The sequence below is a fragment of the Pelophylax lessonae genome (assembly GCF_965119305.1).
Source record: "Pelophylax lessonae genome assembly, chromosome: 4".
Lineage (NCBI taxonomy): Eukaryota > Metazoa > Chordata > Amphibia > Anura > Ranidae > Pelophylax > Pelophylax lessonae.
Window position 1 is genome coordinate 11804301 of NC_138771.1, and position 14644 is coordinate 11818944.

General features: G+C 44.8%; 1 protein-coding gene across 2 annotated transcripts in view; it reads right to left on the reverse strand.

The window, feature by feature from the left end:
- FRMD5 (FERM domain containing 5) overlaps nt 1–14644 on the reverse strand; it is a 244657-nt gene that overhangs the window by 31234 nt on the left and 198779 nt on the right. For both annotated transcript variants that reach the window (XM_082253018.1, XM_082253017.1), the window contains exons 9-10: nt 12969–13032; nt 621–712 (exon numbers count right to left, since the gene is read on the reverse strand). In XM_082253018.1, the coding sequence (XP_082109144.1) occupies nt 621–712; nt 12969–13032 (156 nt within the window). The remainder of the gene's footprint in view (nt 1–620; nt 713–12968; nt 13033–14644) is intronic.

Here is a 14644-nt window from a genome sequence, read left to right on the forward strand (position 1 = left end):
GGGTCCATGGAACCCTGGTTGAGAATGGCTGATAAACAGGGTAAAATTGAGCAGTGTTTGTCAACCTTTTCTCAATCAAGGCACCCTTTATAATTGTGCACAATTTCAGGGCACACCAGTCTGAGGGCTCATTCACAGCAGCAGGTGTGTCCGAGCACATTCTTTTTTTGCATGTTCCACCACGCACCCTATTTTTTTAATGGGCTACCCTATTTGTGTGAAACATGCAATAAAGCTGCCGGCAGGATTTAAAATAACGCTGCACAAAAAAACTGCATAGCAGGCGTGAATGCACACACATTTGCTAGATACATGGGGGTGCCAATAAAACTGCAAAAGGCAGCACCCGACCAGTCCTTAGCAACCGATGACTTCATCGGTTGGCAAGATGTGGGCGGGTAGCCCGGACTGCATTCTGTATTGCCGACAGAAGTATAGATACCGCCATAGAGGAGAAGAGAGCCAGGAGGAGGAGTTGCAGGCTGTGCTCTCTCTCTCTGTATACTGGAGTTAAGACATGCCAGATTTCTTTCCTTTTGCCGCGGCACCTCTGGAGCCTCTTTGCGGCACCCCGGTTGAGAAAGCTGGCTGATATAGAGAGGAGATAATGGAATACTGACTTGTAGAAGGACTGGTTCTCAACGCCACATTTCCATAAGTGTTTGCAGGCCTCCGGAGTGGGAGCGAGGAAGGTTAAAACAAGGCGCTTCTCCTAGAAAAGACAGAATTTAAAAGCAAACTGAGCTTCCCATAGTCTGGATCGTATATATTTTATATATATTTATATGTGTATATATATATATAATTTATTCCAAGGTCTGAGAATATAATGGAGCGCTGTCAGATCATGCCATGACTACAAAGTATGGTAAAATACTTGTGGCATGGGGGTCCTAGAGTATCACAGCTCTCACACTATCTTGTGTATATTATCATTGACCCATGTACGTTATATATATCCTGACTGACTGGTATATATAAGGCCTATATGACTGATGAATACACACACACACACACATTCTGGGCTAAATGTACATAGAAATGCTAGTACATCATTCGTGGATAACAACCTTCTGAACTCTGCACTCTGTACGTAGCGCAATCCTGAACTCTATACTCTGTACATAACGCACCCCTAGACCCTGCATTCTGAACGTAGTGCGCACTGGAACTCTGCACTCTGTACGTAGCTCACTCCTGAACTCTGCACTCTGTACATAACGCACCCCTAGACCCTGCATTCTCTACGTAACACCCTCCTGAACTCTACATTCTGTACGTAGTGCATTCCTGAACTCTGCACTCTGTACATAATGCACCCCTGGACCCTGCACTCTGTACATAGCACACTCTTGAACTCTGCATTCTGTACATAATGCACCCCTGGACCCTGCACTCTGAACATAGCGCACTCCTGAACTCTGCACTCTGTACATAACACACCCTTGGACCCTGCACTCTGTACATAGCATGCTCCGGAACACTGCACTCAGTACATAACGCACTCTGTATGTAGCACCCTCTTGAACGCTGCACTCTGTACATAACGCACCACTAGACCCTGCATTCTCTACGCAACACCCTCCTGAACTGTGCATTCTGTATGTAGTGCATTCCTGAACTCTGCACTCTGCACATAACGCACCCCTGGACCCTGCACTCTGTACGTAACGTAGTCCTGAACTCTGCATGTACTGCTCTCCTGAACCTTGCACCCTGTATGTAGTGCACCCCAAATACAACTGGCCCTTTGAGGGCAACCATACTGCTGATGTGGCCCGCAATGAAATTGAGTTTGACACCCCTGCTGTATTTGGTGACCTCTCCTTCTGAAAATACTAGTTGCTTGTCTGCTAGGCTTTTACTATGACTTTAGTAATCACTAACCTGGGATTTGCATGCAATCAGATCAGGAATCCTTATTTGCATACTTGCTCCAGGTGAATGACCCAGCAAGTGTTGAAGCCATTGGACCAGCATGACAGCCATTTTTATAAGGAGGTCAGCAATGGCAGCCTTAGTACTTCAGGGGAGGAGCAAAGCCCCATTTAACTGTATTGGTAATATCCAGTCCCTGATGATGGCCCATCGGCTGAAACGTGCTGGAAGGAGCCTGCAGATATGACATAGGACGCCATATTGTTTGTTGGAAATTTCTATGTATATTCTTACAATTATGTTTAATAAATGTTTTTATGGGTTACACTATAGGATATTCGTTTTGTGTTCTCCTATCTCCATTGTGAGGGACATCTTCTGCTAGGGAGTGGAAAAAGTGATCGCTTCTCTTAAGGGAAGAGCTTGTAATTGAGAGTCTGGAATGAATTTCCCAGTTGGTCACAACTGCAAAAACAGGCTCATTCAGATCAGATCTCCTATGATCTACGGCAGCGTTTCTCAACCAGTGTGCTGCAGTAACCTGGGGTGCCATCTTGGTTTGCCAAGAGTGCCGTACTTTTGCATAGCATCCTGAATTTCCATGGTGCAGACAGGTCCCCAAAAAATTCTCTTAATTTTCAGAGATTTCCTCCCACTTCCTGATTGGCTACGGGACAGGAAGTGAAGGGAAATCGCCCTAATGGGACACAGATGGCAAAAAAAAAAAATCTGACAGGGGTTATAACCCTCCCTTGCTCTATCCAAAATGAAAAAAAAAATGCCTATAGTTCTACTTACACCCTATTGCTCTTTACCTGAGATTTATATTTTTACATAGTTGGTACTTTGTTGGGTAAAGTTATGTTTTTGGTTTCTTTGGCTATTACCCCTGTATGAATCTTTATGGATACTTGTTGGGTGAGTTATTTGTTGTTGTACTATTTTGTAATTGCGGATATGGCCTCTCTACAAATATCTTTTAAAGCTCTTCCTCTATGTCTGGAGGAAAAGAGAATTAATCTCCAAACACGGAAAGATTTCTTTGCAGTAAGAGTAATCCAGAGTGTGAATTGGGGTTAATTTTCAGTACCAAAAGCGATAACCCTGAGCCACATTCGGGGTTACCCTGTAGTGAAACCTGCCTTGTCCCTGCGAACCCCCTGATGTCCTCCCGCTGTGCCCTCCGGCCGATGCCGGCATGCATCTTCCCTTCCCTCCAAGCTCCGTGATGCAGGGGGGGGGGGGGGGGGGGGGTTACCCGGTGGGAAATTCAAAAAAAGTACACAAAACATGAGATGATACATTGTAATCTGTTAGGATTACATTACTGTATCAAATGATTTCACCTCAGTTTCATCCCTAGTGCCCTGCCTGCACTTAGAGAGTTCACACAACTCCGACTTGGGACGCAACTTGTGTTCCCCTTAACTCGCCCCAAGTCACTTGTCATTCCTATTCAATGTAAATGAATGAGAGCCATCTTAATATGCACTACTGAAGTCGCTCCGACTTCAGAAAAGGTTCCTGTACTACTTGAAGGCGACCTCTATCCAACTTGTGCACATAGACTTCAATGGGAGTCGCCTCTAAGTCGGATTCTTATCTATTTTCGAGCGACTGTGATCAGACTTTCCAGGAAGAAGGAAAAGATTACCCAGGCATTCCCCACAGACAAAGTCGCCTATCATTCAAGTCTCTTACAAGTTTCTCACAAGTCTCTTCAAAGTAAAGCTAAAAAGTTGCTCCTTCATGGGGAGACTTTCTGGTTGCGGTAGTGTGAACCGGCTCTTACTGTTTTATTGGTTTTATTTTTATTGATACATTTTTATAAATAATTTATTAATTTATTTTTGTATTTTAATTTATTAATTTATTAATAATTTAATAATAATTTATTATTAATTTTTATTCACTTTTACTGTTTTATTCCTAAGAATTAGGCCTACAATAAAAAACAACAGATTTCCATGCCAAACAATGTACCGCTTTGACATTCAAAAATACTGACATAATCCCACCACCAGGGAGGTTAAAAAATTCCTGGATTCTTTCCTAGGTGTACATAATATAACTGGGTACTAATATTTATAGGTAAAGTTGATCCAGGGAATATCCGATTGCCTCTCGGGGGATCAGGAAGGAATATTTTTCCCTGGCTGTAGCAAATTGGATCATGCTTTGCTGGGGTTTTCCGCCTTCCTCTGGATCAACTGCGGGTATAGGATTGTGTATATGGGATTGTATATATTAGGGATAGAGCGATATGGTTTTTTCAGGGCTGATACCGATATTTTGGTCACAACGTATCGGTATCGGCCGATATGGGCCGATATTTTTTACATTTAATCTTTTAAAAAATAAAGACAATTTTTGACACAAACCTGGTACTGAACATGTTCATTTTTGTTTAATGCTTAATGGCTGGCTGGCTGGCACCCTGTCGTGGGTGGCTGGTTGGCACCCTGTGGAAGGTGGGTGGCTGGCACAGGGGCTGTGGGCGGCTGGCTGGTACAGGGCCTGTGGGCAGCTGGCTGGTACAGTGCCTGTGGCTGCTGGCTGACACCCTGTGGTTGGTGGGTCGGTGGCTGGCTGACACCCTGGGGCTGGTGGGTGGGTGGGTGGGTGGTTGTCTGACACCCTGCGGTGGGTGGGTGGCTGGCACAGGGGCTGTGGGTGGCTGGCTGGCTGGTACAGGGCCCGTGGGTGGCTGGCTGGTACAGGGCCTGTGGATGTGGCTGGCTGGTACAGGGCCTGTGGGTGGCTGCCTGGCTGGCTGGTACAGGGTCTGTGGGTGGGTGGCTGGTACAGGGCCAGTGGGTGGCTGCCTGGCTGGCTGGTACAGGGCCTGTGGGTGGGTGGGTGGCTGGCTGGTACAGTGCCTGTGGATGTGGCTGGCTGGTACAGGGCCTGTGGGTGGCTGCCTGGCTGGCTGGTACAGGGCCTGTGGGTGGCTGGCTGGTACAGGGCCTGTGGGTGGCTGCCTGGCTAGGTGGTACAGGGCCTGTGGGTGGCTGGCAAGTACAGGGCCTGTGGGTGGCTGCCTGGCTGGCTGGTACAGTGCCTGTGGCTGGTACAGGGCCTGTGGATGTGGCTGGCTGGTACAGGGCCTGTGGGTGGCTGCCTGACTCACTGGTACAGTGCCTGTGGCTGGTACAGGGCCTGTGGATGTGGCTGGCTGGCTGGCACTGGGCTGCTGTGGGTGGGTGTATGGCTGTGATACACTCTCGGGAGAGGAGAGGCGAGGGAGGCGGTCTAAGAAGGCAGAATGACGTCACAAAAATATCGGCAATATCATCCAGTTCAGGGCCGATACCGATATATCGGGGAAAGTGCATATCGGCCCTCGATATATCGGCTTTGCCGATAATCTGTCTATCCCTAGTATAAATATATCTTTTTTTTATTTTTCCCTTTTATAGGTTGAACTAGTTGGACACTAGATGTGTCTTTTTGTAAACCTAATTATGTTACTATGTAAAGCGCTATCGTCTCCTGAAGAAGGCAATGTTGTTTCACGAAATGCGTAGAGAGTGATAGGATACCAACTGGTTCTTTGATGTGTACACATGGTACTATGTAGTTATTCACTATACTCTGTCATGCCTTATGGAATTTTATGCATGATTTTAACCAATCGCCGACCAGCTGCCGTAGTTATACTGTGGAAGGTCGGCTCTGTCCTGCAAAATGACATACCTGTACGTCGCTCCATGGGGCCACCACCAGGGGCACGCTCGCACCACAGGAGGCACGCTCGCACACCCATTTGCCACAGGGGGAGCTGATCAGCTGGTCCGGTGGCCGCAATGTCTGCCGGGCACCCATGATCGCTCCTCAGAGAGATAGAACGGCGGTGTGCCAATGTAAACACAGCAGACCGCTGTTCTGTCAGTGATGGACACAGAGATCCCGTGTCCTCCTAGATCGTGGAGGTCTATAGATGCAGGGATTTTAGTGTTAGGCTGGACTTCTCCTTTAACCACTTCTGGACCGGAAGATTTACCCCCTTAATGACCAGGCCATTTTTTTACTATTCGCACTGTGTTACTGTAATCGACAATTGCGCGGTCATGCAACGCTGTACCCAAATAAAATTGATGTCCTTTTTCCCCACAAATAAATTCTTTTGGTGGTATATGAGCGCCATTTTATTCCCTAGGGTCTCTGCTAAAATATATATATATAATATTTGGGGGTTCTAAGTAATTTTCTAGCAAAAAATACTGACTTTAACCACTTTAAGAGCGGAAGGATTTGCCCCCTTAATGACCAGGCCATTTTTTTGCGATACAGCACTGTGTTAATTTAATTGACAATTGCACGGTCGTGCGACACTGTACCCAAATAAAATTGATGTCTTTTTTCCTCACAAATAGAGATTTCCTTTGGTGGTATTTGATCACCTCTGCGATGAGAATGTCGAAACATTTTGTAATTGCAACAATTTTCTGGGCGAAGTGGTGAATTATCTGACAGAAATGCAGGGGTGCCAATATTTCTGGCCATGACTGTAGGTGTAACTAAAAATAAACAGAGCTGTGCCAAGAGCACAAGAGGACGCGCCCAGCGCGCTCCCGGCACTGTTACCGGCAGCTAACGGAAAGCTCCTGATCTCTACCTGTGGTCGGGAGCTTTCTGATCATGTGACCTCTGTGACATCCAATCATGGCAGTCAACTAAACAGAAACCCCTCCCCACCTCCCAGGATCTGAAACCCTTAACCACTTAAGCCCCGGAGGATTTGGCTGCTCAAAGACCAGGGCCTATTTTGCGATTCGGCACTGCGTGACTTTAACGGACAATTGCGCAGTTGTGCGAAGGTGTACCTAAACAAATTTGACGTCCCTTTTTTCCCCACAAACAGAGCTTTCTTTTGGTGGTATTTGATCATCTGTGCGATTTTTACTTTTTGCGCTATAAACAAAAAAATAGCGACAATTTTGCAAAAATAACAATATTTTTCACATTTTTTTATATGAAATTCCCCCCAAAAAAATGTAAAAATCTAAATTTTTTAACATTTTAGGCCAATTTGTTTTCTGCTACATATTTGAGGTAAAAAAAAAATCGCAATAAGCGTATTTTGATTGGTTTGCGCAAAATGTATTGCGTTTACTAACTATGGGAAAGATTTTTGTCATTTTTATTTTTTTATTAACGAGTAATGGCGGCGATCTGCGATTTTTTTTGTGGGACTGCGACATTGCGGCGGACAGATCGGACCCCTGACTGACATTTTTGACACTTTTGGGGGTACCAGTGACATTACTACAGTAATCAGTGCTAGACATATGCACTGTTACTGTAAAAATGACACTGGCAGGGAAGGGGTTAACTTTATTGGAGATGCAGGGGTTAAGTGTGTCCCTAGGGGCGTGCTTCTAACTGTATAGGGATGTGGCTGTTTGTGTAACTACAGAGACATACGATCCTACATAGCAGGACCGTAGAGTTTCTGCAGTTACACAAGGGAGAAGGACAGGCGGCTTTGTTTACATCAGCGCCTGCCTTTCTCCCTCTCCAGCGGGAGATCGCGAGTGGCCGGCGGACATCGGAGCCGCCGGTCACTCGCGCAGGGACAACAGTGTACGAGTGGGGGCGGGAGCGTGCCTCCGGCGGCTCGCGCTCGCCCCCTATTGGCTCGCAGGCGAGTGACGTACCCATACGTCACTTTGCCTGCACGGGGCTGACCGCCGCAGTATATGTACTTGCGGCCTTCGGCAAGTGGTTAATAAAGAGGATCAACGTTACAGCCAGACAAGAAGCATTTTCACCACTTGCCGACCATCCGCCGCAGTTATACAGTGGCAGGTCGGTAGGTTCCCGCGAATCGCCGTACCTGTACAGCCATTCATGGGAGCGCTCCTGTGGGCGCGCCCACTCGCCAGAGGGGAAGCTGAGGCGCAGGGCCAGCGGCTGTGATTGCCGCTGGGCACCCGCGATCGCTCCCCGTGAAGAGAGAACGACGTAAACACATCTGACCGTTCTTCTCTCTGAAATCTCTCCCCCCCCCCCCCCCCATAGTGTGCAGGAAGTGGGAGATGCAGCGATTGGCCTAAAAAACGGGATTTACAACCAACTTCACCACCCACTGATTACGGATATCAAAGTCTAGCTCAGTAATAGCCGTGTGTGCGTATACCACGCGCTCTGTGTATATACACATCAGTCATTCAGAAGAGGTATATATATATATATATATATATATATAAATATGGAAGAAATGCTGCAAGTCGCTTAAAGTGTATCTAAACCCCAAACAACAAAAATCGAATATATCCAAATAGTCCTTAGATGTGGCGACTGCATTCCTTTTCTTTTATAGGCTTTTTTCCCCCCCTTTATTTTTATCTTGTGATCCTGCCAGTAAGTTTGTTTTTTTCCGGCTTCCTTTACCAGACCAAGTTGTCAAGCAAAAGTGTCAGTTAGGCCCCTTCACACTCGTGCAACCTAATAGTCGCTCGATTTTGCCGCAATTTTTTTCTGCTGCGATTTTGGCTGGACTTGAAGCAATGCCTATGACTATGGACCTCAAAACGCAATTAAAATCAGCCCAGAGTAGAGCAGGGACTACTTTGCAGTCGTACAGATATGAACGGTACTCATTGGAAATCATGGAGTACGACTTGTCATGTGACTTTGCAGTCCCCAAATCGCAGGACAAGGCGCACAAATGTGAAAGGGGCCTTAGAGGGAGGAGACAAACTGCTTACCGCGGACATGGGGTGCTTACAGTGATCAGCTTTTATTCATTTTTATAAATCCTTTAAAACAAAATGAAAAAAGAAAAAAATACTGTTACTGTAACTGCTTATAAAGTGTTATCTGGAGTTCAGCATTCATTTGATCTGCGTTTGGAGTGCTTTTCATTGTTGCGTCCATTGGCGGTACTACCCACCGAGCGCAGCAAGGGGAATCACTTTTAAAAAATATCCTGATAGTGGTATGTGAACCCCTCCACCTGTCCACTGCTTTTTCAGCTTAAGTAGGGGTGGTAAAAATGTGTCTTAACCACTTCCCCACAAACCGATGTACCTGCACCTATCCCTGTACCTTCACCTGTACGTGTCCCTGTACGTGTCCCTGCACCTCTACCTGTCCCTTCACCTGTACCTGTCCCTGCACCTCTACCTGTCCCTTCACCTGTACCTGCACCTCTACCTGTACATGTCCCTGCACCTGTACCTGTCCCTGCACCTATACCTGTACCTGTCCCTGCACCTATACCTGTACCTGTCCCTGCACCTCTACCTGTACATGTCCCTGTACCTGTCCCTGCACCTATACCTGTACCTGTCCCTGCACCTATACCTGTACCTGTACCTCTACCTGTACATGTCCCTGCACCTGTACCTGTCCCTGCACCTATACCTGTACATGTCCCTGCACCTATACCTGTACCTGTCCCTGCACCTCTACCTGTACCTGTCCCTGCACCTATACCTGTACCTGTCCCTGCACCTCTACCTGTACATGTCCCTGCACCTATACCTGTCCCTGCACCTGTCCCTTCACCTGTACATGTCCCTGCACCTGTACCTTCACCTGTACCTGTCCATGCACCTGTCCCTGCACCTGTCTCTTCACCTGTACTGTCCCTTCACCTGTACCTGTCCCTTCACCTGTACCTGTCCCTGCACCTGTCCCTGTATCTGTCCCTTCACCTGTACCTGTCCCTGCACCTGTCCCTGCACCTGTCCCTGTACCTCTACCTGTACCTGTCCCTGTATCTGTCCCTGCACCTGTACCTTTACCTGTCCCTGCGCCTGTACCTTTAACTCTACCTGTATTTGTCCCTGCACCTGTACCTGTATTTGTCCCTGCACCCGTACCTGTCCCTGCAACTGTCCCTGTACCTCTACCTGTATTTGTCCCTGCACCCGTACCTGTCCCTGCACCTGGACCTCTACCTGTATTTGTCCCTGCACCTGTCCCTGTACCTCTACCTGTCCCTGCACCTGTACCTGTCCCTGTACCTATCCCTGTACCTGTATCTCTCCCTGTCCCTCGGCTGGGATAAGTGGTTGTAGCAGGATGATATGCAGCTGCCGGTACGGTTTTTCAGAATCGGTGGTCGGCTATCAGGAGATAACAACCGATGCGGCTCAGCAGTCGCGTGGCAGTTATCCCAGCAAGTGGGAGGGGGTGCCCCCCACCTCCCGCCCCCTTCCGCGGCTCTTCCCGGGTCTCCTGTCCCACTGGGAGATCCGAGCAACCAGGCAAAGCCGGATTCCGGATTGGGTCTCCGATCATGTAACCCGGAAGCAGCGTCACTTCCGGGTTACTCGGCTGCTAAAGGCATTGATTTTAAAAAAATGTCAGTATTGAAAAATGCAGATTTCAGGATTTTGAATACATTGAAGTGCAGTGGAGGGGTTTGGGGTCTTTTAGACCCCCGATCCCTCCATAAAGAGTACCTGTCACTGCCTATTACTGTCACAAGGGATGTTTACATTTCTTCTTACAGCAATAAAAGTGATCAGAGTTTTTTTTTTTTTTTTAAACTGTGCTAAAAATAAAAAATGAAATAAAATAAATAGGAAAAAAAAAAATGTAAAGCGCCCCCGTCCCTGTGAGCTCACGCATTAAAGAAAACGCATATGTAAGTCGCGCCTGCAAATTAAAATGGTGTTCAAATCACACATGTGAGGTATCGCCGAGATCGTCAGAGCGAGAGCAATAATTCTAAAAAAAAAAACTCCTCTGTAACTCTAAACTGGTAACCGTTAAAAATGTTTAAAGCGTCGTCTATGGAGATTTTTAAGTACCGTAGTTTGTCACTATTCCGCGGGTGTGCGCAATTTTAAATTGTGACATGTTCGGTATCTATTTACTCGGTGTGACATCATCTTTCACATTACTGTATACTGTTTACTAATTACTCTTTAGTTTTTTTTAAATGCAGTGAAATATATTTTTTCCAAAAAATTGTGTTTGAAAGACCGCTGTGCAAATACCGTGTGCCAAAAAAATATTGCAACGACCGCCATTTTATTCTCCAGGGTCTCTGCTAAAAATATATATTTATAATGTTTGGGGGATCTAAGTAATTTTCTAGCAAAAAATACTGATTTTAACATGTAAATAACATGTGTCAGATATAGGCCTGGTCCTTAAACACTTCTGGACCAGAAGGTTTTACCCCCTTAATGACCAGGCCACTTTTTACAATTCGGCACCGAGTTACTTATAACAGACAATTGCGCGGTCGTGCAACGCTGTACCCAAAATAAAAAATAGATTTCCTTTTTTCTTTTTTTTCCCACAAATAGAGCTTTCTTTTGTTGGTATTTGATCACTTGTGCTATTTTTATTTTTTGCGCTTTAAAAAAACAGCGACAATTCTGAAAAAAAAATAAAAAAATTTGCACATTCTGCTAAAAAAAAATTAAAAATCAAAATATTTTCATAATTTTAGGCCAATTTGTATTCTGCTACATATTTTTGGTAAAAAAAATCCCAATAAGCGTATTTTGATTGCTTTGTGCAAAAGTTATCGTGTCTACAAACTAGGGATAGATTTATGACATTTATTTATTTTTTTACTAGTAATGGCAGCGATCTGCTGTTTTCACCGTTGTAGACCATTTGGTTATTTTCCAGTCTGTTACTTTAAATACAGTATTGTGATTTGGCACATGAGATTTATCTTTGTGGTTTTATATATATATATATATATATATATATATATATATATATATATATATATATATATTTCTTGAATGAACCATTTATCACACATCCGGATCCTGAGGAAGCCCAGATCACGGACGAAACGTGTCGATCCACCACACTATAGGATGTGTTTTGTTATGTGATATACTTTTTATATGCTGTATGTTCATGTGATGTTTTTATCATTCTGTTTTCAATAAAATTGATGTATATTTTTTTATAAATTGTCCTTTTTATAACATTTTTTGGCACATTAAAATCCCCACTTTCCTCGTCGGCAAAGGTTTTTTCCCCTGTCAGACTTGGTTAATTTTAACGGCCGCCGTTCTCTCTTCACGGGTGCCTGGCGGGAATTCACGGCCGCCAGCCCCTTGCCTCGGCTTACCCGCTGGCGAGTGGGTGCAGGCGGGCGCCTCCAGCGGTGCTCGTGCGCCCCCAGGATCAGGTACAGGTACGGCGAATCACGGGAAACTGCCGACCTGCCGCCGTATAACTGATTGGCAAGTGGTTCAGTGGTTAATTGTGCGGTTTTTTTTACCGTCCCCAACCACAAGTCTAAGTGGGCTCTTTGTCATGTCCATTCAAGAACTTGTGTAGATTTGCATTTGGGGGGCAGTAAAAATACGCACTCCCCCAACCTTTCTCTTCTTAAGCTGAAAAAGGGCAGCAGACTGGAGTATTCACATGCCACAGGCAAGATGCTTTGCTTCTCCGGGTTTTGTTTGGCAGGCAGTACCTTCCCTACACACAGCCCATTCAAGTGAATTGGGACACACCAGAACTTTATGCAATGCCCGCAGTTGCGATACATTGGTGCTGCATTAACATGGTTAAACTAGGAGGTGAGAAGTCACACTGCAGTTTCGCTGTGCATCTGAACCAATCCCAAATCTGCTAGCGGCGGCCATTTGGCGGCTATCTAACGGCGGCCATTCACACTCTGATAGATTATCAATTTATTTTCTGATCAATTTCTCCCATAATAATCAATCTATAGATAACCTATTCAATCAACATGCCACACAAAGCAGTGGTGACACTTGGGTTGGTGTCACCTGGTGCAGTAAAAGATGGTGTCACCCCCCCACACACAACAATAATTAGGGGGGGGATCTTTACAGACTGTAATGTAGGACAGGAAGTGTGATCACATTGTGAAAATAAAGGGGGGAAAATCGTAATAAAAGAAAACTAATGCAGCCACCACATCTAACGATCGCTAAGCTGCAAAATATTACATTTGTTTTTTTGGTTTAGATACACTTTAAAGATTTTCAGAATAAATCAGGCAATAAAAAAAATCCCAGTCAGTTAGTGTATATATAAATGTATATGAATCTATTATCTGGTCACCCTGTATATATACCAGTCCATATGTATATACCAGTCTGTCAGGGTATATATTGACATTTTACCTCCTTCTCTCTCACATATAAATGAAATGTTTTTCCTTCAAATTTCATTTTTGTGGCATCGCTCCTGAAATAAAACAAAAATAAATAAAAATCACAAAGACTTTCACAGGGAGAGACAAAACGACAAGACAAGACCAATGCATTGTGGGAAGAATGGGATGACGGCGGCCATATAGAGGAAGGATGGATCACATGATGGAGCTGAACCAATACGAAGGGATACAAGGAGATACGATAAGATATGAAGAGATACAATGAAGTACAATCAGATACAATATGTTTGGCTGAATGTGGTGAATTCTTCCTACTTGTGTAACCTTCACCATACTGCAGGATAGTGGGCCATTATTAGGGCCTACATGTTGGAAGAGCCCCTGCGTTTAGACCAGGATCAGTATACTTCTATTCTGTACATTTATGGTGGAGTTTATAGTATTGACTTGCTTGGTTTTGGCTTTAACCCATATGGAAACTGCCAGTGCTGTCCCAATAAGCTGTGGCTAAGGCATAACCTGCCCCCCTTGCACGAAGGAGCGGGGATGACATCATTGGCTTAAAAATGCCCCACGTCATTGACCCAATATGACCACATCATTGACCTAACATGGCCCTGTGACATTGACCTAATATGGCCCCATGTCATTGACCTAATATGACCACGTGTCATTGCCCGAATATGGCCCCATGTCATTGATCTAATATGCCCCCATGTCACTGAAATAATATGGCTCCACAACATTGACTAAATGTGGCGCAATGTCATTGAAATAATATGGCAACATGTCATTGAACTAATATAGTACTACGTCATTGACCAAAAATGGCCCCACGTCATTGATCTAACATGGTCACATGTCATTGATCTAATATGGCCCCACATCATTGACCTAATATGGCCCCAGGTCATTGATCTAATATGGTTACATGTCATTGATCTAATATGTCTCCATGTCATTGACCTAATATGGCAACATGTCATTGAACTAATATAGTACTACGTCATTGACCAAAAATGGCCCCACGTCATTGATCTAATATGGTCACATGTCATTCATCTAATATGGTCACATGTCAAAGATCTAATATGGCTCCATATCATTGACCTAATATGGCAACATGTCATTGAACTAATATGGTACTATGTCACTGACCTAATATGGTCACATGTCATTGATCTAATATGGCCACGTGTCATTGACCCTAAAATGGCTCCAAGTCATTGATCTAATAAGGCCACATGTCATTTACCTAATATGGCCCCAAGTCATTCATTCATTATGGCCACATGTCATTGACCTAATATGGTCACATGTCATTGATCTAATATGGACACATTTCATTAAACTAATATGGCCACATGTCATTGATCTAATATGGTCACATGTCATTGCTCTAATATGGTCACATTTCATTGCTTTAATATGGCCCCACATCATTGATCTAATATGGCCCCAAGTCGTTGATCTAATAAGGGCACATGTCATTGATCTAATATGGCCCCAAGTCATTGATCTAATAAGGCCACATGTCATTGATCTTATATTGTCACGTCATTAAACTAATATGGCCACATGTCATTGATCTAATATGGTCACATGTCATTTATTTAATATGGCCACCTGTCATTGATCTAATATGGCCAAATGTCATTGATCTAACATGGTCACATGTCATTT